Raw genomic sequence first — 23,292 nt, 5'->3', positions numbered from 1 at the left:
CAAAAATATTATTTATTTCATATTCACAATATAATTTATCTCAGTTTTTCCTAGCAGTTCAATATGCTTTTGGTAATATTTAGAAAATTATATATAAAACCACAATTAAATAGTATGAAACATATTTCAAAGACACCAAATAATATAATTAAAAATATTTTCTAGAATTTAGTTAAAATAATAATTTTGTAAATTAAGAACTCTATAATTTAATAAAATATTATAGTCTCAAGATTATTAACTTACAGAAATTTTTTTTTTTGAAAAAACTTACTTACAGAATTTTTATTGTATAACTTTTGCTTATATGATTTTTGGTAAATAGTATATATAAATTATTGGAAAAGTAAATAAATGAAAACTCAAATCAGATTGAAGCCTTTTCAACCAAAACAATGAAAATCAGATCAACATATCAAAAGTTTTGGTTAAATGAAACAGAAGAATTTTGCAATGGAATATTGTAGGTCATTTTAATAAAGAATTGAAATCAAAGAGAAAAACATGATGCGATCATACCAGCACTAATGCATCGGATCCCATCAGAACTCCGCAGTTAAGCGTGCTTGGGCGAGAGTAGTACTAGGATGGGTGATCTCCCGGGAAGTCCTCGTGTTGCACCCCTTTTTTATTTTTCGAAAAAAAATTTGCAAAAAAAAAAAAAAAAGTTTTGGTTAACTGAAGTTACAAAAAAAAATTTGGTTACTTTGTAGCAGTATTCGTTTTCGTTCGTATACTATAGTGTAGATTCATTACCTAATCTAATTGTACCTTTTACAACTTTTCCAACTCATTATTATTTTTGATTCTAAATGCTATAGTATCTTAGAATTTTTTATTTCAACATATCTCTATTTTCTAAATAAAAATTTCTTTTAGTTTTTTTTTTTTGGTGTAAAAATTTTCTTTTAGTTATATATTACCTTATTTTAAAAAGTTTATCAAAAATATAAATTAACATTAAATAGAGATATGTTGAAATAAAATTTTCTTTTAGTTATATTACATTAAAATAAACTTTTTTTTCTTTTGAAAAAGAATTAAAACGTTGAAATGGTTATATTACATTAAATAGAGATATTTATATTACATTAAAATAAACTTTACTTATATTAAAACGTTGAAATGGTTTTATATGATGTTTTCATTTTCTGTTTTGTTTTAAGTAATTTTGACATTTTGGACGTAAAATATGAAATGTTTTCTTAGTTAATTTTACAATAAACGATTATTTTGTGAAATTTGATAATTATAATGAATAGTATGCAACTTTCCAGTTTTGTATGCATTATGTCAAAAGAGTATATCTACCAAGGTGCAGAAAATACACGTACGTAAAGAATAAATATTTGTTAGTTTCGGAAAAAAAAAAAAATAAATATTTGTTAGTTTCGGAAAAAAAAAAAATATATATATATATATATATATATATATATATATATTTGTGGTAATCAAATGGATTTTTTTTTAACTCAACTTTATATTTGTGGTAATCAAATGGATTCTCATCCGCCATTGCTCATTAGACACGAGAAAAAAAAACGGGAGTGTAAAATATATTTTGATGAAAACAATGAAAAAGTTTTTTAGCAAAAAAAAAAAAAAAACAATGAAAAAGTTACATAACTACTGACCAAGTCAGAACTTTTCCTCTATGGTTAACAGTTAGAAATTAAAAGCAATACAGATTACAACACTAAAATAAAAGGTTCTGATACACTACAAAGACATTTATATGTTCTGTGGACACCTTTTTGTTTGTTTACTATAAAGATGAAAAGAAAATAAAAGTATATATTTTGATAAAATAATAATAATGGGCTTTTTGTCCACAGTACCTCCTTTTTTTTGTGCAACAATCCACAGTACCTCCAATATACAAATATAAATGTAATAAGCCTCTCTCTGTCAATAAAAGGGCAAGAGTAGAGCAAAGTACCAAACTTTTTATCTCAGGGTTTCCTCTCAATAATCTCAACTTGGCCTCTGCTTTCTCTTCCTCTCCTCTGAAAAAAGGCCAAACCATTTCCTATTTCCAAAACCTTCTCTCACTAAAGAGCAAGAACACACAAAATGTATGCAGATTCAGGGTTAATGCTCCGTTACATGCAAAACTGTCCTGCAGATATTCAACAATTTGAGGACCTCTTCAAATCATACAAGCTCTCGGATTCTGAAATGGTTAGAATTTTGATTCTCCATTTTTCATTTTAACTCTCATGTCATCTTTTCAATAGTCGTCTAATTCTTCTTTTACTTGTGCTGACTATTCTTGTTTTTTAGGTTGATCTATAGATTTTGTGTGTTTACTCAGAAGATTCTGATAGGGGTTTGGTCTTTCTGATGTAATCAACTTTCTTTCTTCCTCTTTTTTGAAGTGTTAAGAAGATGAGAAAAGCAAATTTGTCTACTAGTGAAGTTAAATTTTCCACAGACAAAAAGAAAACTTGTGGTGTGATTTGTTAAGTGGCTGTGTGGCCACTTGATGAGATATTTTTGTTCTGCTGACCTGACCACAAGTGTGTTTTGGCTGCTGATGAGAAAGTTGAGTAGGAAAAATAGTTAAGTCTTTTTGAGAATCTTTTTGATAAAACAGAATCTTCTTGTGCAGCAAAAAGCCAGTTGGTTTCTTTTGCCCCGTGAGAGAAAGAAAAAGTAGTTTTCTCGGGAAACCCAAATAAACTCTTTTTGTTTTTATGAGAATTGTTTCTTATTTTCACATGAGATTCCACAATTTCTGGAACATGAGAGATTCCGTGTTTTTCAAGACTTGTTCTTTAACCCTTAACATAGAAATGGGTTTGTTTCGTTGGCTCCACTAAAGATAAAAAAAAAGATTCGCTATACCCTTTCCACTCCTAAAAAGATCCGTGTTTTATTGTCTCAGTGTCTCGAACTATGTTCTGTTCTGTTTTGTGTTGTGGTCTTTTATTCTGATGTTACTTTGTGATTGTGACTTTCTCCAGAACAACGCTTTTGCTGAGTCATCAAACATGCATGAGTATGATATCGGAGAAGAAGGAGATTTGTTCAAAGCTCCTGATCCAATTCTTGAAGAACCAATCTTAGCCGTTGATCCACTCTCAGCTGCTTTAACCATGATCTCTCGCGGCGAAGACTCTTCTCAAGGGCTTTGTGAGCTTCCTGATCTCGATCTCGGGTCGTTACAAAGTGGTCAGCAGCTTCTTGACAAAGCTTTCTATGAATGTGAGCAAGATCTCATGATGAAGTCAGCTATGGAGTCTCCGTTCTCTAATATGTTAGACATCAAGAACATCTCTGATGCGTTAGATGTCAAGAACGTCTCTGATGCGTTAGATGTCAAGAACGTCTCTGTGGTGAAAGGTATAGATGAGAATAAGGATATGCAGAAGAGTGTGAGCTCGGGGAACTTGAGCTGTATGGATTGGTCACAGGCACAACAAGAACCTGTTGTGATTCAGAACTTTCCTGATTTTTCTCAATTAGATTTCAGTTCTGATTATGGGATGCGAAGAGCCTTTAGTGAAGGCGACATACAGGTTCTAAACACACATATATAACGTTTGAGCAATTCTGTGAATCAGTTATGTTAACTCCTTTTTTAGACTATGAATATGAATAGTCTGATTTGAGTGTATGCTCTTTTGTTTTCATGATGTGTAGAAACTTGGTAATGGTCTAGCTCAATCTCCATTAGATAGGATTATTGTGAGCTGTACTTCAGAGGATCGACGTGAGAAGCTTTCACGATACAGGAACAAGAAGAGCAGGCGAAACTTCGGGCGCAAAATCAAGGTATACAAAAACAAAACACTTAAAGAGATCCTCTAAACGATTATGACAAGTAATCATTTAGCTTTAAAAATAAACGTTTTAAAAGACCTCTAACTGATTGAGAAGTGATGTTTTTTTTAACCCAAAGTAACTTGTTTGGTTTGGTTTTAGTATGCTTGTAGGAAAACTCTTGCGGATAGCCAACCGAGGTTCCGAGGAAGGTTTGCGAAAACAGAGGAGAGGAAGTAGAATGGTTTCAAATAAAATGGTGATGGAGGAGGGTGAGCAAAAGGAAGAATCAGGAGACAAGGCCCATTTCCTTATAAACTAGTTTTGTTATATATATATATGTATTATCTTAAAAATATTATATAAGCATTCAAATTAGTTTTTTGTATATTAAGGAGTTCTCTAAATAAGCTTATAAGGAAAGAAATTGCAGCTACATAAGTCATGTAATGGTGGTGAGATGTGTAGATATATGTCTTTATAATTCTATATAATTATTTATTCGATAATGTGAAGTAAAAAGTGATTTGATGTTTCTTTGCTTGTAAGCACCGCAACAAGTTAGATTTAACTATTTCATTAGAAGGTTTCAGAGATTGCATTTTGGGTTTATTTGTGGAATAGCTAAGAAAAAAGGGAAATTAGTTTTGTAGAGTAAGATAGAGAGATAAGAAGAAAAAAGAGGAAAGATTGGTGAAATTTTAGTTAGATAGTGAATTATGATTTTTTTTTTTGTTATCTCACCTAATTTATCTTGCATTTTCATTCTGTTAGTTTTTTATCATTAAGGAACACCAGTCAGTCAGATACTCAGATTGTTCTTAAATTTGATTTTAAGATAAGATTTTAGAGTATCGAATAATTATTTTAAAGTTTTTGTCACAAAAATAGCTTTCAAAAAACAAAATAATCAAAATAGTTTATTTTTATTTTGAAAATTTTAATATATATTTTTTAATTTGAAACTCTATCCCCAGAAATCTTCCTTGATTCTAAACTTTAAGTAAATTTTAGATTAGTTAACTCAAATGATTTAAATGTATATTTTATCTTTTAATAAAAAAATTGGTCATTTCTTCTGCTTAAGTGCTATTTTGTGCAAACAAACTAAAAACAATTATATAAGAGAATTTCTCTAAATATCTTATTCTAGTTCTTTTAATTTTGCTGCAAATTAGAATTCGATTTGAGTTTAGAGAGAATGAACAAGACAATAGGGACGGATTCCCAAAGTGATTTCAACCACTCACTCATTGGTTTCTCCTCTTGTTTTCTTTACCAATTTCACATGTTTCCTGCTCGATAACTAACTCCCTTTGGTGTTACTGTGTTTTAAATGGAGCGTATACTATACATGCAGTATACACCAATTGCAATGAACAAACAGAACACATGATCAAATATCAAAAATAAATAATTCTTTTGGCGTTTTCAAACTGCTCGTACTACTAGTTTTTACTCTGTATTTAGATACACAATCCCATTGTTTTTTTCCACTCAAAATCAGCCAATTAATGCTTTATTAATAATAATACTGAAATTCCCAGAACGATCGGGCAACGGAACAATTACAAGTCCCGCCGATTTGAATCATACATCTAATTGGATTCTCTCGACCAACTGGTTTGAAACCCAAAAAAAAAAAACAACAAAATAAACCTGTAAAAAGAAAACAAAGTTGAGTAACGAGTTCGAGGAAAAGTATACCAACAAAAAAAAAAGTTTTGACTTCTTTTCAAAATAAAAAAAAATCTAAAAGAAAACGAGGAGTTTACTTAAAAAAGAAATAAAAAGGTAATGAGTCTTATGGCAAAAACAAAACAAAACAGAACAAGAGCTCGTAGGTACGGAATAGTTAAATATCGTACCATGTAACTTCCAGTTTCAGTTCCAGTTCCAGTTCCAGTTCCATAGTTCTTGGAGATTGTTATAGGTTCTAATAAAAAAAAGCATCAAAACAAAAGAAACACAGGTTTGATTTGAAAGAAAGAAAAAAACATGAAAGAGAGAATCAGTCTAAAAACTCTAATAAACCAGAAGACAAAGAAAACGAGGCAAGGAAGGAGGGAAGGGAAGGAAGGCATAAGCGCGCAAGTTAGCTTAATTACATCATTCTCCGGTAATGTGCACACGTCTCAAGTCGAAACCACCAATCTCTTCTAATATATATTTTTATCCTTTTTTTCCTTAATTTTCTTCTCTTCCCTTCCTTCGTCGTCGTCGTCTTCTCTCTCTTAACAACTCTGTCACGCTCTCTCTCTCTCTCTCTCTCTCTCTCTCTCTCTCTCAAAGTTCCTCACCGAGCCAAAAAAAAAACAAAAGCTCTCGTCTTTCGATTCAGCATTCCGTATAATTTCCTTATCCAAATTCAATTAAAGAAAAAAAGAATCGAAAGCATTCTTCTGGGTTCTTACAGTTTCTAGAGAGAGAAAGATATTTTTTTGTTCGAGAACAGATCTCTCTCGCCCCTCTGTTCGTGACCGAACAAAAAAAAAAACAATTCCTTCTGCAATTGGATACGATCTGCGATAGTGGGGTCAATCTCGAGAAGGTGCGTCTCTCTGTTGTATCAATCAATCAAATACGTGTATTAAAAAAAAAGCTGAGAACTTTGAGTCTGAGATTAGGGTTTGGTGAAAGGTTTGGGGGAAACAATGATTATCAAACGGAAATTGAAAAGAATGCCACGTAGCAATGAGGAAGACGAAGGAGGAGCTCCGAGAAAGAAGAGGAAGGTGAGTAGTAGTAGTTGCTGCTATTACCCTCTCAGTCTTCTCGGTGAGATATCCGCCGGGATAGTTCCGGGGATACTCAACAAGAATGGGTTCTCTGCAGCTTTGTGGTGCAAGGAAGTAGTGTCTTGCTCTTCTTCTCCTCCCGTTGAGGTTGAGGAGGAGGAGGAGTCTAAGAGGATAGTTTCTGATCCTGGCCGTGGAAGGACGTCAAGGCCACCGCTTGTGAGGACGTCGAGGGGGAGAGTTCAGGTGCTTCCTTCTCGGTTTAATGACTCCGTTCTCGAGAATTGGAGGAAAGACAGTGGCGAAGAGGAGCGAGAGGAGGAGGTTGAGGTTGAGGTTAAGGAGAAAGTCAAAGCTAAGTTCACTCCTAGGAACCATAAGTATACTAGAGATGATGAGGATGAAGAGATGGTGAGGTTTAGTAATAATAACGGCTTTGAGATGAGGAAGCAGCATATGAGCAGCTCGGCGGAGGGACGTCCTAAGAAAGAGGGTGTTTATGGGCCTGAGGATTTTTATGCTGGTGATTTGGTTTGGGGTAAATCTGGGAGGAACGAACCGTTTTGGCCTGCTATTATCATTGATCCGATGACGCAAGCGCCTGAGCTTGTTTTGCGGTCTTGTATACCTGATGCTGCTTGTGTCATGTTCTTTGGTCACTCTGGGACTGAGAATGAAAGGGTATTGTGCATATTTGTCTTCTTCTTTGTTTGATTTTCTAGAAGCTGTTTGTTTAACTTGAGTATATGTGTAACAGGACTATGCATGGGTTAGAAGGGGCATGATCTTCCCATTTGTGGATTATGTAGACAGGTGTGTCATCGCTACAAATATATGTTATTTGTTTGTATGTGGATATTGTGGTAAATAGTTGCTTCTTACTTAGGTTTCAAGAGCAGTCCGAGCTGCGTGGATGCAACCCTGGTGATTTTCAGATGGCACTTGAAGAAGCTCTCTTGGCAGACCAAGGATTCACTGAGAAGTTGATGCAGGACATTCACATGGCCGCTGGTAACCAGCCATTTGATGATTCTGTATACGGGTGGATTCAAGAAGCTGCAGGCTCGAGCCAGTATCTTGATCACGTTGCTCCAAGCCAGGCAAGTTTCTCTTTTTCTTGGGGTTCCTTTTTCGAGTTTATTCCTTCTTGATGGTTATAGAAACTGAGTTTATTTGTTTGTTTGCAGGACATGTTGAAGAAATATAAAAATCCAAGAGCCTGTGTAGGATGTGGATTGGTCCTCTCTTTTAAGATGGCAAAGAAAATGAAAGCTCTGCTTCCCGGAGATAAGTTGTTGTGTAAACCTTGTTCAAGGGTACGTAAGGTTTCAGCTATGCTCCTTCTTATTCCAGTTTCAGTTCAGTGAACTCAAACCTAATTGTTTGTTGCAGTTGACAAAACCAAAACAGGTTTGTGGTATATGCACAAAGACATGGAATCATTCTGATAGTCAGCGCTGGGTAAAAAAAAAGACATAAAAATCATGTTATGTATTTGTAGTGTAGAATCAGCTAATGTTTTCTTGCAATCTTACTGTTTGATTACATAACGGTGAATCAGGTGCGTTGTGATGGTTGTAAAGTCTGGATTCATGCAGTGTGTGATCAGATATCACATAAGCATTTTAAGGTACATGTCCATGTTGCTCTTTGTCAAGTTTATCATGTTCCCTGTTACTTGTGCTGAGATCAGTTTTTTATTTGAATAACCCTGAAGGACTTGGGGGAAACAGATTACTATTGTCCAACATGCAGAACGAAATTTAACTTTGATCTATCAGATTCAGAGAAACAAGACTCAAAATCCAAGTAGGTCTATTTGCTTCCAACTTTTTTTTTTTAATTCTTACAACAATTGAGTTTTGTGAATACCAAATTCTAAAGTTAGAGAGTTTTCTGGTGTAGACCTGGCAAAAACAGTTCTTCCCCAATGGTGCTTCCTGACAAGGTCATTGTTGTATGCACCGGAGTTGAAGGCATATATTTTCCAAGCCTTCATTTGTAAGTTGACACCGGCTGATCTCTATTTCTTCAGAACTTTAGGTATCTATGTTGAATGATTAAGGTAGTGTTCTTACTTACTCCATTTGGGTTTATTTACAGAGTCGTATGTAAGTGTGGATCTTGTGGACCTGAAAGGAAAGCACTTAGTGAATGGGAAAGGCACACTGGTTCAAAAGCAAAAAATTGGAAGACAAGTGTTAAAGTTAAAAGCTCCAAGCTGCCTCTAGAAGAATGGGTTTGTGCAAATTTTCTTATTTTTCCTCTCTTTCTTTTGTACTTCTCCTATCAGTGACATAAATGTTGGAGTGCCATATTCCTTCACTCTGCAGATGATGAAATTAGCAGAGTTCCACGCAAATGCTACTGCGGCAAAACCTCCTAAACGACCTTCTATAAAGCAGAAAAAGCAGCGGCTGCTTTCCTTTCTTAGAGGTATAAAGAAATTCGGATCTCATAACCAGAAAAAAGGTTACTGCTGTCGTTATGCATTGTTTATGTTGGCTTGTTATTTCATTATTGGCAGAGAAATATGAGCCGGTCAATGTGAAGTGGACAACCGAGCGGTGTGCAGTTTGCAGATGGGTTGAAGATTGGGACTACAACAAGATCATTATCTGCAACAGGTGCTGTTCTAAAATGCATAGTTGCTCTAAGTTTTTCAGAAAAAAATCATATATTATTGGTGAAAAGCATGATGTGATAGTTGTTTTCTTGTAATATTAGATGGAATTGATAACATACTCTAATACCATCGAAAATGATGTCTTCTGTCTCTTTCCTCAGATGTCAGATTGCTGTGCATCAAGAATGCTATGGAACGAGAAACGTTCGCGACTTCACATCATGGGTCTGCAAAGCCTGCGAGACACCTGAGATCAAACGAGAGTGTTGCCTCTGTCCTGTAAAAGGCATGTCATTCCATTTTGCGTTTCTTATTTTTACCGTTACAACTTCTGGAACCATAAAAGGTGTTCTTCACTGTAGTAATTGATGGTTGCATCTATGCATATTACTTAAAGAGCATTACTGTTACAATTAGTGGAACCCTTACAAGGTGTTCTTCACCTTCTTAGTAACTGATTTTCCTGGTGGAACCTATATGCATATCACTTAAAAGAGAATTTTTAGCATTGTTACCTGCAACTAACTTTTTGCCAAAAAAAATTTTGTGTACTGATCAATAGGAGGGGCACTGAAGCCAACTGATGTGGAGACACTGTGGGTTCACGTGACATGTGCTTGGTTTCAGCCTGAAGTATGTTTTGCGAGTGATGAAAAAATGGAACCAGCGTTGGGGATTCTGAGTATTCCATCTAGTAATTTTGTGAAGGTATGCAACTTATCACTATTATTATTTATTTGTTTGGCTCCCATGGTAACTTGTTCCTATCCTATGTGCAAAACTAAAAAGCAAGAAACTGTTCTCCTTTTCGTTTATAAAATTCCAGATTTGTGTGATATGCAAGCAAATACATGGCTCATGCACTCAGTGTTGCAAGTGCTCTACTTACTATCATGCCATGTGTGCTTCCCGAGCTGGCTATAGAATGGAGGTAACAAGTTCTTTACTTTCTATATGACTCATGCGTTTGATCATGTTAATTCTCTAAGATACTATAAGTTTGGTTGGTAATAATAAATGCACAATTTTGAATGTAGTTGCACTGCTTGGTGAAAAATGGTCGACAGATAACAAAGATGGTGTCGTATTGTGCTTTTCACAGGTAAAGAAATGGTCTTTGCAATCTGATTTCGGATTTATAAGTTTTTGTGTTTCTGTGTTGTTTAAACTTGTTTTTTCTTTGTTGGGGTGTAGGGAGCCGAATCCAGATACTGTGCTAATAATACAAACGCCATCAGGTGTCTTCTCTGCCAAAAATCTTGCTCAAAACAAGAAGAGTACAGGTTCGAGGCTTATTTTAGCAAACAGAGAAGAAATTGAAGAGCCCCCTCCAGAGGAGGCTGCACCAGTTGATCCATTTTCTTGTGCTCGCTGTCGAGTCTTTAAAAGAAAGGTTAACAGCAAGAAGGTAAAACTCTTTGTTGGATCTTTGAGAACTCTTTATAGATAGCTATATTCAGTATCCTGATCAATTGTGTGCGGGTGCTGGTGATTTAATAGAGGGGTGAAGAAGAAGGTATTCCTCACCACACAGGAGGACCACGTCATCATCCTTCAGCAGCGATCCAAACTCTGAATGCATTCAGGGTAACAATTTTGTTTTTCGGTAGTGCTGCTAATAAAGCAAAATACATGCCTTGAGACTGAATCTTTTTGGTTAAAAATATGATTGTGTAGCATGTAGCAGAAGAACCCAAATCATTTTCCTCTTTCAGGGAACGGCTTCACCATTTACAGGTAACATAACTTTGAAAGAGATTACGTACATACACGTATCTTTGTTGTATAAGCATCTAGTCACGAGTTTCATGTCGTTGTGACAGAGGACTGAAATGGATAGGGTGTGCTTTGGTCGATCTGGGATACATGGATGGGGTCTTTTCGCTAGAAGAAATATTCAAGAAGGAGAAATGGTAGGCAGGAGCCATCTGAACATAACAGTTACCTCTTCCCATTAAAGAAATCTCTTTCCTTGCCTCTGTTGTGTTAAATGTTGGAATGTATCTTCTTTTCAGGTTCTTGAATACCGCGGTGAACAAGTGAGAGGAATCATTGCAGACTTAAGGGAAGCAAGATATCGTAGGGAAGGGAAGGATTGCTATGTAAGTTGAAACTGATATTTCTCTTGCTACACAGTCTTTAACATGGGTTTCTGAAACGTTATGTTTTTTTTTTTTGGATTTGCTGCAGCTGTTTAAGATCAGTGAGGAAGTAGTGGTGGATGCTACGGAAAAGGGGAATATAGCTCGACTAATAAATCATTCGGTAAAGCAAATCCATCATGAAAAATTCATTGAACAGAGAGAGTCTTTGAGTCTCAAAAACACTAATTGGTGTGTTGTGTTGGTGTGATTGCAGTGTATGCCAAATTGCTATGCAAGGATAATGAGCGTAGGAGATGACGAAAGTCGGATTGTACTGATTGCCAAGGCCACAGTACCTACTGGAGAGGAGTTAACGTATATATATATACATCACTCTCTTATCACACCCATTTTGATTCATTCACTAAATATGACATGGTTGGGTGGTTTGTGTTTTTGGCAGGTATGATTATTTGTTTGATCCAGATGAGCCGGATGAATTCAAGGTGCCATGTCTATGCAAATCTGCCAACTGCAGGAAATTCATGAATTAGAGAAAACGTTGCTGGAGCTTGGCTCTTTACACACTTAAAGAAGAAGTCAAGAAGCCAAGAAGCTGACTACTACTAACACAAGAACATGTTGCACTCCACGCTTGAATAGGACAAAACTCAGGGGAGCTTGAAGCTGATGAAAATAGAACCTTTACAGAGAGACACACCTCTTTTTTCCGATATCCCACCAATAAGGCACTTCTTCAGTTATCTATAGAAGCTCCAAAGTTATTTTGTTTTTGTAGGTAGAATGAAAGACTAGAGAGGTTGTAGCTTTTAGTCATTCCTTAAAATTCCCATTTCTGTATAGCTAACTCTTCAATACCTTTTCTTTTTTTTTCCAATTGGTCTGTTTTTCTTTGTTTTGAACAACTTTCAATTACTCAAATATCAAAAAGCAACAAAAACAGACTTGAAAGCACCTTTTTATCTTAATGTTTTATGCACGAAATGATGAAATAAAATTGAATTGAATTGCAAGTAAAAAGATAACCCACCCAGTAAAGGTTGTCTTGGAAAGGCCCATTACTTTTGATTCAGGCCCAATGAAGGTAGATATTTTTGTTGAGAAAATCAATTGGGGCAGACGTAGACGCGGGTCGACCTCGAGGCGCGATGCCTCAGGCGTACTTCATCACGCAACTCTCACGAGCTTCTGTCCTTTTATACCACTTTCCTTTTTTTCCTTAATTTTATAAAAATCTCTGAAATTTAATCCGTTTTTCGAATGTGAAGAAGGTGCGTGTCGTCTTCAGACCAATCTCTCTCTCTCTGGTCGGTTCCTCTTACAGGTAAGATGTTTCAATACGATTAACTGTGTAATGATTGGAATTACTAGCTAAATTTAAAAAAATTCTGAACATTTCATTGATTTTTATGTAGTCAGATGGCTCTATGTGGTGTTTCATCGACTCCAAATCTGCGAAGTTTGGAACTTTTGCAATATGCTAGAAGCTCGAGCATTGCTCTGAAACGAAATCGAAGTTTATGTCATCCAACGAGCTCTTCGTATCGTGCTAAACCTGTGAGACTCCGTTGCTCATCGTCTAATGTGGAGATGGAGGAGGATGTTCGGAATAGTAGTAGCTCCTCGGTTTCCGTGGAGGATGAATCATCAGCACACGTGATGCAGTTCAAGTGGAATGATTTCAAGATTCTTGATCGTGTTAGCATCGGTCATGGCGGTCGGGTATATACACAACCATTACCAGTTTGGTTGTCGTTGTTCTTTATATTTTTACTTCTAATTGTGTTTTTACTTCCTTACAGGCCGATGAGCTTGTGTTTGAAGCTGTAGTTCAAGTTCCAGACAGGTCAGTTTCTTACTTCAAATAACAAGGTTTCAAGATAAAATGATTTTCAGGGGACTTCTTCATCTGTGTGTGGTGCTTCATATTTCACAGCCCTTTGTTTAACCAAGGAGTTGTCCTTCGTAAATTAAACACCACTCATGCTCAAAGAAGAGGAAGAAGAGCCATTGAAGTTCGTTGTTTCCTTTTTAAAATCACAATCACTTTTGTAGCTTCTTGTCAGCTTAGCACTCTCTTTCTTGTATTACTACTATACTTTGCAGGTATTGAAAAAGCTAGTTCGTCGTAGACTTCTGTACCATTCTTACTCTATGCAAGTTCACGGTTACATCTCTAATAGCTTGAGCGATGATGATCCTTACTCATTCACCCTCGTTCACGGGGTAGGCTGTCTCCATTTATATAGATGCTTCATATGTTTCCACCGTTTAATTAATCATCATCTCTTCTTGCAGTGCCATGGGAGTTTCTCGATAAGGCACTGGCTTCAACAATCTGATTGGCTTCCAACCTTAGAAGCTACCCTTGCGCTAGATGAAGAAGAATCCTTTAGAAGAGTAGGGGATGATACAACTGGAGGACCTGCAGTTTCAAGGAAGTTGAGACTAATCCGTATATTAATGAGAGATCTTCTAATTGGAGTATGTTTTGTTTTTTGTCCTTCATAACAAGCAGAATAGTTTTTCTTTTCATCATCATCATCATGATTTGGTTAACATGTGTTGCTTATCTTGAAGGTCAATTACTTGCACAGCCATGGTCTTGCTCACACAGAACTGAGATTGGAAAATGTGCACATTAGCCCTGTGGATAGACATATCAAAGTTAGTATATATATTTTTCAACTTGTCGCTTTAGCTATGTAACGTTTCAGTTTTGTCATTTAATTTCGGAGTCTTTTGCAACTATAGGTAGGGATTCTGGGGAATGCTGCTGACTTTTATGGGGATGGTACCAGCAGTAGCAACGCTTACAGTACCATGGACCGACGACAAATGATGATAGCATTTGACATGAGGTCTTTTTTTTTTTTTTTTTGGAATCATCATCATTCCTTTTGTTTAAATCACTCAGACTAATTGTATATTTTTTTTCATGGTCAAAGATGTGTTGGTTTCATGATGGCAAAAATGGTACTCCAAGAACTGATGGATCCATTAATCTTTGCGAAACTAAAGTCTTTCCTGGCAAAGGTAATCATCCATAGATGAGTTCATGTTTTATAAAAAAAATAATGTTTAAAACATTCTTCAAAAAATGTAATATTCTAGGGGAATGATCCTTCTTCTCTACGGGAGTTCTTTGTAACGACGCTCAATATAAACTCTGAATCTGGAAATACTGGAGTTCAAGTAAGTTATCTTGCACCTCTTAAGCATAATTGCCCCAGTTATTTCACTCTTCTGCGAGATTAAAGAGTTGTTTATCATCATTACCTTCTTGTTTGCTCTCAGATACTTGATAGAAACTGGGGAGCAGGTTGGCACCTTTTATCTTCATTGATTGCCACCAGACCTTCTCAACGAATAAGGTAACATTCTAACAGTAACGTTGCCGAGGCCGTAAATATGGTTCATCAACAAAGTCTGTTTGGGGTTTGGTGCAGCTGCTTGGATGCTCTTAAACATCCCTTCTTATGTGGACCAAGATGGCGTGTTGCTCCTTCAATGGATATCATCAGATGGGGTCTTGGATCAACCGCTGTAAGGATTTCAGAAGAATACATTTATCGGATGCCTCAGGTATATGTATATAAGATGTTTCTAAAGTTTGAACCGTTACTCACTCTTAAAGACCATATTGGAATAACAAAATCGTTATGCAGCGCCAAAGACTTGCCCACTTCATTGAACTAATGGAGATGCTGAACCCATGTCCAAAACCAAATGTATGCTTTATTAATTTTTGGGAAATTTAGTGAGAGACATGGTTTTGAATAAATCTCTCGGTTAAACACAGTGTTGGTTGGAGCTGTTACCTGGAAGATGGCGTCTGTTATACTCAACGGGAAAGCACATTGGTCTAACTCTGCGTCAGCCCTCTACACGTGCACTAATAGGCAATGTTCATTTAACAATAAGCCGAGCTTCAGAGGCTGCAAACAACAACACTTCACTTTCCTTCACCTCTGATATAGGCTTCACCGCCATAACCAGCAAAGACTGGCCACACGACAAAACCGGAGCCAAAGGTAAACTACAAACGCTCTCTCAGTTCAGACTAGTAGCCGGAAAAAGACTTTACCTCAAAGAAGAGAAAAAGAACATTGGTAAGTTCTCTATGGGAGAACCAAACGCTGAGGAAGGCCTAGTCGAGAAACTAGGAACCAAGAAATGGAAAAAAGTGGTGCCCTTCAAGGAGTTTCCCTCGAGTCTTCCTGTAGCCAAACTCGTCTCTGGAGAGATCGAAGTAACCATGAGCATGGCTGATCGTATAGAGTCGCCTGGGAACGTGATTGGGGAAGTTAGAAAGCAGATTCCGCAGGAGATGTTTGATTTGTCTAAGCTTGTGTGTGGTACGTATATAGACAGTAGGTTGCTTGTACTTAGGTGTGTGAATGGTTCGGCGTTGTTGTTTACAAGGTCTAGCTTTGGACAATAAGTCTATGTAACCACTTGTCTCGGTTCTTATGTGTGTATATATAAACAGTGAAGATTCTTTTTGGGATAAAACCTTTGTAATCTCTGTGCATGTTTTGTACATGATGAGACTTGCATTCTATAGTGGTGAACTTATTGTATGTTCAGACCTAGCTGCATTGGGCTACAGACCGTGCCCACATGGATGTTGCTAAAGCTTTAATTGATAAGACTGCCGCCGATGTTAAATTGCTAAAGTAGATTAAAAACCTCTAAACCAAATACCAAATCTGTCCAGATTATGTGTGTTCTTTTAGCGGACAACATTTGGTTTGGTGTGGGACAATGAAGGCCAGACTTCTCTATACACGCTATGCTGTTGTGTGCAAAAGAGGAGCTCTATCCGAGTTTCTAGTACAACAAAAGGCTGACACAAGCATTAAAGACAAAGAGGAGAACTCGCCTCTTCAGCTTTGTGAATGCAAAGTAGGTGGTCCTGGATGCGAGACAAGTTGGATTTTAATTAGACTAAAATCTTGTAATGCTTCCACTTGAACAAGAGTCTTTTGCTTCCTCTAGCTATACCTGACTTGCCTTATACGAATAATAAAATTTTCGACTTGTACTTGACTTGTTAGAAATGAGTACTTGTTATTTCGAGTACTTGATCAAAAATGAATTACTTGCAAGTTACTTGCCTTACTCTATTACTTACTATTTACGAATACTTGTAAACTATTTACGAGTACTTATAAACTATTTATGAGTATTTATGAACTATTTATGAGTTTTTCGGAATATTTAAAAACTATACTAAACAATACTCTATTAGAAATATATATTTAATAGGTATGAAAGTATGTTTTGTCAATTCTATTTAAAATAACATATGAATTATTTTAAACGAAATATTTGTTTATATTATAGAGAAGATAAATAAAAAATGTATTCTCTAAATAAGTAACAAGTAATAACAAGTCATATAACTAAATTTTTTACTACTTATTATTATGTAATATTTGACTAGATGGTAACGAATATTTTAAACTCAAGATGAATAATAAATAAGTAACAAGTATAAGAAGACTAATGAGTATTTATGTTCAATCCTAAATGCAAGTAAAAAAAAGACAAATACAAAGAAATAATTAATAGATCATGTAACAAATAACAAGTAATGGAGCAAGTAACGGGGCGAACGAGTCAAGTACTAAAAATAATAATGATACTTGATACTTGACTTGGCCTTGCAAGTAATGAAAATTGTCGATTTGTTACTTGCCTTGACAGCACCGAGTACTTGGATTTTCAAGGCAAATACGGGTCGAGTAACGAGTTTAAGGCGAGTAACGAGTAATGATGCCCAGCCCTAATATGCATTGCATACAGAACATACTAAATAGTAACTGGTTTGATTGGTTACTATACAGAACCAGGCAGAGATCAACATAAATAACCCCAATAAAGCCTTTTTCTTGTATGACAGCAAACTTGAAAAAGTTTAATATAATTATCTATCTGGCTTGTGGCCCCCCTTTATGTTTTTCAGCTCTTGCAATCATACTGCAAAAATAATTACCACTTATTAAATTAATATAATCGTCCTTAATAATGTATTTTTTGTTCACCTGCTTCCGAAGGGCAAAAAGAGAAGAAAAAAAATAATCAGCTTCTTCTCGCATCTTTCTGTAAGAGATAAATCTAAAACAAAATGGACGGTTGGATCAGAGAGTACTTAGGTAGGGTCAGATAAGGAGCACGCAAGACGCGAAGTGCAGAATAATCGCCCCTTATATGAAAGCTATCCGATACTTGCTTCCTTTACCACCTCTCTTTCTCTCTCTTCCCTTTTTCGCTGGAAACTGTTTTCTCTCTCTCTCTCTCTAGGGTTTCAGTCTCCGATCGCCGCCGCCGTCGAGATTCTAGGTAAAGCTTCTTCGCTTCCATCTATCAAACCTGCTTCAGTTAGATCCATCCTCCCGTTCCCTATCGCGTTCTTCGATCTATAAATCATCGATTTCACCCAACCTTACTGTATCGATTTATCCAGATCTTTACGATTTGAACTCGTTTCTAGTAAACTTGTTTGATTCGATCGTTCTCCTTAGTCTACTGAATTTTGAATTTGAATTCGATTGCGTCTTTCGGATCTGGTGGTTTCTTGAATCAACTTGTGCGTCTTTTCTTGATCCATGGTGTTATCCTTTTCAATATTAGGAGCCGTCGATACTGATTCACTACGTCTTAGGGTTTACAGATAGTTTTGTTTTTTGTTTTGTGTTTGGCTATTGCCATAGTAGATTAGATGTATGTTTATTATGTTTCTGCTCTCTCATTCGAGGATTTTTTTTCTTTTGCTAAATCATATCTGTTGAATGTTTGCAGACAAAACTTGTGGCAATGGAGGTTACGCAGTTGCTCTTAAATGCTCAGTCGATTGATGGAACCGTTCGTAAGCACGCTGAAGAAAATCTCAAACTTTTTCAGAGTCAAAACCTTGCTGGTTTTTTGCTCTCGCTTGCTGGAGAGCTTGCCAATGATGAGAAGCCAGTTGATAGCAGGAAACTTGCCGGTTTAGTCCTTAAAAATGCTCTCGATGCTAAGGAACAGCACCGGAAGTATGAGCTTGTCCAGCGATGGCTGTCTCTTGACATGGCGACAAAGACGCAGATCAGAGCTTTCTTGTTGAAGACACTTTCGTCCCCTGTGCCTGATGTTCGTTCGACTGCATCCCAGGTCATTGCTAAGGTTGCTGGTATTGAGTTGCCGCAGAACCAGTGGCCTGAGCTCGTCGGATCTCTTCTCTCCAACATTCACCAGTTACCAGCTCATGTCAAGCAAGCCACTTTGGAGACTCTTGGATACCTCTGTGAAGAAGTGTCACCTGATGTTGTGGAACAGGAGCATGTTAACAAGATACTCACAGCTGTTGTTCAGGGTATGAATGCTGCTGAAGGAAATAATGATGTTAGACTTGCAGCAACCCGCGCTTTATACATGGCTCTGGGTTTCGCCCAAGCCAATTTCAACAACGACATGGAGCGTGATTATATCATGAGAGTCGTGTGTGAAGCTACTCTTTCCCCTGAGGTGAAAATTAGACAGGCTGCTTTTGAGTGTTTGGTATCCATCGCTTCCACATACTATGAGAAGTTGGCGCATTATATGCAAGATATATTCAACATCACAGCTAAGGCTGTAAGAGAAGATGACGAGTCTGTTGCTCTACAAGCTATTGAATTCTGGAGCTCTATATGTGATGAGGAGATTGACATCTTAGAAGAGTATGGTGGCGAGTTCACTGGAGATTCTGATGTTCCATGTTTCTATTTCACTAAGCAGGCCCTCCCTGCGCTTGTACCCCTACTGTTGGAAACTCTACTTAAGCAAGAGGAAGATCAGGATTTGGATGAAGGGGCTTGGAATATTGCAATGGCTGGTGGGACGTGCCTCGGTTTGGTTGCTAGGGCAGTTGGAGATGACATTGTACCTCATGTTATGCCGTTCATCGAAGAGAAAATATCAAAGCCTGATTGGAGAGAGCGGGAAGCTGCAACATATGCTTTTGGTTCCATTTTGGAGGGCCCTTCACCAGATAAGCTGATGACAATTGTTAACGCAGCATTAACATTTATGCTCAATGCTCTAACAAAGGACCCAAGCAACCATGTGAAAGACACAACCGCATGGACTCTTGGTCGGATATTTGAGTTCCTGCATGGTTCAACAATCGAGACACCCATAATTACGCAGGCAAACTGTCAGCAAATTGTCACAGTATTGATCCAGTCAATGAAAGATGCACCTAATGTTGCGGAAAAGGCTTGTGGAGCTCTATATTTTCTTGCTCAAGGCTATGAGGATATTGGTCCCAACTCTCCACTAACACCCTTCTTCCAGGAGATTATTCAGTCCCTTCTAGCTGTTGCACACAGAGAGGATGCAACTGAATCACGCTTGCGAACTGCAGCGTACGAGGCATTGAACGAAGTTGTCAGGTGTTCAACTGATGAAACATCAACCATGGTTCTGCAATTAGTACCTGTGATAATGCTCGAGCTCCACAATACTTTGGAAGGGGATAAGCTTTCTTCAGACGAGAGGGAGAAACAAAACGAGCTTCAGGGACTTTTATGTGGATGCTTGCAAGTCATTATACAGAAATTAGGATCTGAACCGACCAAATATGTTTTCATGCAGCATGCAGATCAAATGATGGGACTTTTCCTGAGGGTTTTTGGTTGTAGAAGTGCAACTGCACACGAAGAAGCCATGCTTGCCATTGGCGCTCTTGCTTATGCAGCAGGTCCTGATTTCGCCAAGTACATGCCTGAGTTTTACAAGTATTTGGAAATGGGTCTTCAAAACTTTGAAGAATACCAAGTGTGTGCTGTTACTGTGGGCGTTATTGGGGATATCTGTAGAGCATTGGAGGACAAGATTTTACCTTACTGCGATGGGATTATGACGCAGCTTCTGAAGGATTTGTCGAGCAACCAGTTGCACCGATCAGTAAAACCGCCGATTTTCTCCTGTTTTGGCGACATAGCACTGGCTATTGGGGAAAACTTCGAGAAGTACATCAACTATTCAATGCCGATGCTTCAGAGCGCAGCAGAACTATCAGCTCACGCGTCTGGAGCTGATGATGAAATGACAGAGTACACAAACTCATTGAGAAATGGAATACTCGAAGCCTATTCAGGCATATTCCAAGGGTTCAAGAACTCTCCGAAAACGCAGCTCCTAATTCCTTACGCACCCCATATCCTCCAGTTTCTGGACAGTATATATATGGAGAAAGACATGTAAGTTTTCTTTGTTCTTTCAAACCCAATCAGTTTTGTGAAAATATAATAAAAAGGTTGTTAAATTTTGTGGATAAAAATGTTTGTGTGACAGGGACGAGGTGGTGATGAAGACAGCGATTGGGGTGTTGGGGGATTTAGCGGATACACTAGGGAGTCATGTGGGAGGTTTGATACAACAGTCAGTGTCGAGCAAAGAGTTCTTAAACGAGTGTTTGTCATCTGATGATCACACAATCAAAGAAGCAGCTGAATGGGCAAAGCATGCCATCACCCGTGCCATTTCTGTTTGAAGGGCTCTTTTTCTTTGTGCCTTTCGTTTTGTTTTTTTTTGTTTTACAGTAAAGTCTGCATGCATCTCTGGGTGGGTTTGAGTCTGGGAAGGGTAGAGCTGCAACAGCCGAGAGTCACATCATCATCAGTTTCATTTGCATCATCAGCATTACTGGGGTCAGCATTGAGTCATGGATGGGGGGGGGGGGGGGGGGGATGATATGTTTTGGGGGGTAGATAATGAAACTGGAAAGAGACGCCGGCGAGACTTTGGCCGGAGGTGAGAGTAGGAGGAGTCGTTTTTCGGGTGGTTTTGGGGACAAAAGGTTCATCGAACTATCATAATACTCTACTACATTTGTTTTCTTGTCACATGTTTCTTTTTCTTCAACCCCCTTGAGGGGAAGGTCTCTGGTTTTTATCTAAGTGAAGGGGGCATTATCAGATGACACAATCCCTTGAATTTTTTTTTTACTTTGTTTAGTTGCTGCATTCTTTGCATCATCGTTTTGTCACTTGTCTTTTGGGGTTTTGTATGTTTGGTTATAAAAGCATATTCACATTTTTATTTTTATATAAAAAAAGTTGTCAGGTCTATTTTCCTCTTTGGTGCAGTTTTAGGAAGTTTGCAATTAGTTAGCGCTGTTGGCTGAAAGCTTATGTTTACAGGTACATTATATGGTGTCATGTTTTTAGGGAAAGAGGTCCCATCTATTTTATTACAAAGGAATTGTTATTACTCATTTAAGTTCCTTATTATTTGGTTGGCTCGAACTATGAGGGAAAGGTCACATGTTAACAGGGAACGCCCTGTCTTACTCTGTGTCCAAAGAGCCAAGTTAAGACGAAGAACGTCACAATCTTACTCTCATTTCAGGCGTATCTTTGTAAATAATAGGGAACCTATACATGAGTAACCACTGAAGTTTAGTTTATGGGTTAAAAACTGTACATTTTATGGCAAGTTATATCAATAGCATTAGTATTATTGGCAGAATCTTCTAGCGAGTTTGCTCGGCACTTCTTACGTAGTCCTAAACATTTTCTGACATTATTCGAACATTTTAGTGGATATTATATAAAAATAATAACTAACTAGATGATAAACCGCGCCTTGCGCGGTATGAGTTTTCTCAAAAATGTTGTATTTAAATATTATAAATAACACATATTTTATTATCAATAACCATTTTTACATTTGATTAGAGATGGACATTCAGATATCATTTACTTCGGTTTTGTTATGTTCGGTTGAAATCTTTGCCAATTTGGTTTGGATTTGGTTCGGATAAACCATTAAAATCATTTAAAAAATATTAAAGTTCATACATACTTTAAATGTTTCAAAATATAAAAATAAAAATAATATATAACATATAAATTTCAATAATGTATGCCAAATACATAATATTAACATAAAATTGGTTTAGCTTAAATTTTTGAATAGGAAATCAATAGATATTTTAAATACTTTTGATGTCTTGTTTAGCTATTTTAAAATATGTATTTTTAACTAATTTTATATATTTCTAAAAATTTTGGACAACTTAAAAACATCTTATATATTCTGTATATTCTTCTAGTTATTAAATTTAAAAATAAATAATATATTTAAGTATATAAATCTGCTTCGAATATACACGATATCCGAAATTTTTTGGTTCGATTCTCCAGATACCAAAATTTTAATCTAACCAATTTTAGTTAAAGTTAAGTACTAGTTCTTCGGATTGCATTTGGTTCAGTATTTTGGATTCAGATTTTTTGCCAAATCCTAGATTTTTATTGTAACAAAATTTTAATCTGATGATGGTTTTGCATTGATTTTGGGTATGCGACAATTTTTAAACCAAAACACATTCTACTATGTATGTAGCCCATTTGGTTAAACATTAAAAAATGTTCTACGCTCGTTTAAGGAAACCAGTGTGCTGAAATAAAAACGTTGCCATTTCAGATTATCAAAATCAACACTTTAAAGTTCAAATTACTCTCAATCGGTGTATCGGTGTTATGACGAAGAAACATGGATTAGGATTAGGAAATAAGTATTTTTCTGCAATCCATATTCTCGTTCCATATTCTCGCTAGATGATTTAATAGCTTCTAAAATATATATTCAATGTATCGATCTCTTTTAATTTTTTTAAAAAATATTAATTAATAAATCACACATGCTAGAGTAATCAATTGTTTTTCAATTAATATATATATATGGGACTAGAGTAATCACATAAATCAAACAATACTTCTTGTTTATTTACAATATTTTTATGGTAAATAAATCAAAATAATTATTATATTATTTTGTATGGTATATAATTAAATTTCAATGAAATTGACAAAGATATATAGTATATTTCAATATAAATATTTATTATCATATGATTTTATTAACATATGTATATTTTCTGTAACAATAAATTCAAACCATTAATTCCAAAATTTATCGAAATGTTCATTATATATATATATATATATATATATATATATATATATATATATATATATATATATATATATATATATAAACATAGTGTCTTCAGAGTGCTATT

General features: G+C 36.3%; 4 protein-coding genes and 1 non-coding gene across 9 annotated transcripts; all 5 read left to right on the top strand.

The window, feature by feature from the left end:
• The first annotated feature begins 505 nt into the window (after positions 1–505).
• LOC130500553 (5S ribosomal RNA) lies at positions 506–624 on the top strand. The gene has a single exon (XR_008939174.1). It is a non-coding gene; the product is annotated as a 5S ribosomal RNA (ribosomal RNA).
• Positions 625–1,945: 1,321 nt separating this feature from the next.
• LOC108824140 (zinc finger protein CONSTANS-LIKE 15) lies at positions 1,946–4,274 on the top strand. Of its 3 annotated transcripts, none has more exons than XM_018597508.2 (4): positions 1,946–2,181; positions 2,967–3,521; positions 3,646–3,777; positions 3,928–4,274. In XM_018597508.2, exons 1-4 carry the CDS (start codon positions 2,074–2,076, stop codon positions 4,003–4,005), a joined length of 873 nt encoding a protein of 290 aa, XP_018453010.2. In that variant the 5' UTR covers positions 1,946–2,073; the 3' UTR covers positions 4,006–4,274. The 3 variants fall into 3 exon arrangements, with proteins under 3 accessions (XP_018453010.2, XP_056849798.1, XP_056849799.1); XM_056993818.1 differs by lacking the exon at positions 1,946–2,181 and adding an exon at positions 2,540–2,655; XM_056993819.1 differs by lacking the exon at positions 1,946–2,181 and adding an exon at positions 2,674–2,799.
• A 1,789-nt stretch (positions 4,275–6,063) lies between these two features.
• Positions 6,064–12,202, top strand: LOC108828390 (histone-lysine N-methyltransferase ATX5). Of its 2 annotated transcripts, XM_018602066.2 has the most exons (24): positions 6,064–6,316; positions 6,393–7,184; positions 7,261–7,316; positions 7,390–7,603; positions 7,691–7,819; positions 7,896–7,964; positions 8,065–8,133; positions 8,221–8,312; positions 8,409–8,504; positions 8,607–8,742; positions 8,837–8,939; positions 9,031–9,130; positions 9,291–9,415; positions 9,692–9,837; positions 9,956–10,060; positions 10,167–10,231; positions 10,324–10,537; positions 10,630–10,716; positions 10,807–10,866; positions 10,953–11,042; positions 11,145–11,231; positions 11,320–11,394; positions 11,488–11,588; positions 11,677–12,202. In XM_018602066.2, exons 2-24 carry the CDS (start codon positions 6,420–6,422, stop codon positions 11,765–11,767), a joined length of 3,075 nt encoding a protein of 1,024 aa, XP_018457568.2. In that variant the 5' UTR covers positions 6,064–6,316; positions 6,393–6,419; the 3' UTR covers positions 11,768–12,202. The 2 variants fall into 2 exon arrangements, with proteins under 2 accessions (XP_018457568.2, XP_018457567.2); XM_018602065.2 differs by having other exon boundaries at positions 6,064–7,184.
• A 190-nt stretch (positions 12,203–12,392) lies between these two features.
• On the top strand, positions 12,393–15,796 carry LOC108828572 (probable plastid-lipid-associated protein 14, chloroplastic). Of its 2 annotated transcripts, none has more exons than XM_018602306.2 (14): positions 12,393–12,558; positions 12,654–12,956; positions 13,037–13,080; positions 13,171–13,249; positions 13,341–13,460; positions 13,533–13,718; positions 13,815–13,901; positions 13,989–14,095; positions 14,183–14,270; positions 14,349–14,429; positions 14,532–14,608; positions 14,684–14,819; positions 14,903–14,965; positions 15,037–15,796. In XM_018602306.2, the coding sequence occupies exons 2-14, from the start codon at positions 12,654–12,656 to the stop codon at positions 15,676–15,678; spliced, it is 2,013 nt and encodes a 670-aa protein (XP_018457808.1). In that variant the 5' UTR covers positions 12,393–12,558; the 3' UTR covers positions 15,679–15,796. The 2 variants fall into 2 exon arrangements, with proteins under 2 accessions (XP_018457808.1, XP_018457807.1); XM_018602305.2 differs by having other exon boundaries at positions 12,394–12,558; positions 12,650–12,956.
• Positions 15,797–16,001: 205 nt separating this feature from the next.
• Positions 16,002–21,334, top strand: LOC108835836 (importin subunit beta-1). Its single transcript, XM_056994728.1, has 4 exons — positions 16,002–16,167; positions 17,544–17,620; positions 18,042–20,464; positions 20,559–21,334. The coding sequence occupies exons 1-4, from the start codon at positions 16,002–16,004 to the stop codon at positions 20,755–20,757; spliced, it is 2,865 nt and encodes a 954-aa protein (XP_056850708.1). The 3' UTR covers positions 20,758–21,334.
• Positions 21,335–23,292: the final 1,958 nt, after the last annotated feature.

This window comes from Raphanus sativus, chromosome 9 (assembly GCF_000801105.2).
Source record: "Raphanus sativus cultivar WK10039 chromosome 9, ASM80110v3, whole genome shotgun sequence".
NCBI lineage: Eukaryota > Viridiplantae > Streptophyta > Magnoliopsida > Brassicales > Brassicaceae > Raphanus > Raphanus sativus.
The sequence above is the reverse complement of the archived record's forward strand: the minus strand, read 5'-3'. Positions and strand labels throughout refer to the sequence as shown.

Coding starts and splice junctions, on each gene's coding strand:
- LOC108824140 (XM_018597508.2), top strand. CDS start 2,074: ATGTATGCAGATTCAGGGTTAATGCTCCGTTACATGCAAAACTGTCCT. Junction 2,182..2,966: donor AGCTCTCGGATTCTGAAATG/GTTAGAATTTTG, acceptor GACTTTCTCCAG/AACAACGCTTTTGCTGAGTC. Junction 3,778..3,927: donor ACTTCGGGCGCAAAATCAAG/GTATACAAAAAC, acceptor GTTTGGTTTTAG/TATGCTTGTAGGAAAACTCT.
- LOC108835836 (XM_056994728.1), top strand. CDS start 16,002: ATGAAGGCCAGACTTCTCTATACACGCTATGCTGTTGTGTGCAAAAGA. Junction 16,168..17,543: donor TGGTCCTGGATGCGAGACAA/GTTGGATTTTAA, acceptor CTCTCTCTCTAG/GGTTTCAGTCTCCGATCGCC. Junction 20,465..20,558: donor ATATATATGGAGAAAGACAT/GTAAGTTTTCTT, acceptor TTTGTGTGACAG/GGACGAGGTGGTGATGAAGA.
- LOC108828390 (XM_018602066.2), top strand. CDS start 6,420: ATGATTATCAAACGGAAATTGAAAAGAATGCCACGTAGCAATGAGGAA. Junction 7,317..7,389: donor TTTGTGGATTATGTAGACAG/GTGTGTCATCGC, acceptor CTTCTTACTTAG/GTTTCAAGAGCAGTCCGAGC. Junction 10,867..10,952: donor AACGGCTTCACCATTTACAG/GTAACATAACTT, acceptor TCGTTGTGACAG/AGGACTGAAATGGATAGGGT.
- LOC108828572 (XM_018602306.2), top strand. CDS start 12,654: ATGGCTCTATGTGGTGTTTCATCGACTCCAAATCTGCGAAGTTTGGAA. Junction 12,957..13,036: donor GCATCGGTCATGGCGGTCGG/GTATATACACAA, acceptor ACTTCCTTACAG/GCCGATGAGCTTGTGTTTGA. Junction 14,271..14,348: donor TAAAGTCTTTCCTGGCAAAG/GTAATCATCCAT, acceptor GTAATATTCTAG/GGGAATGATCCTTCTTCTCT.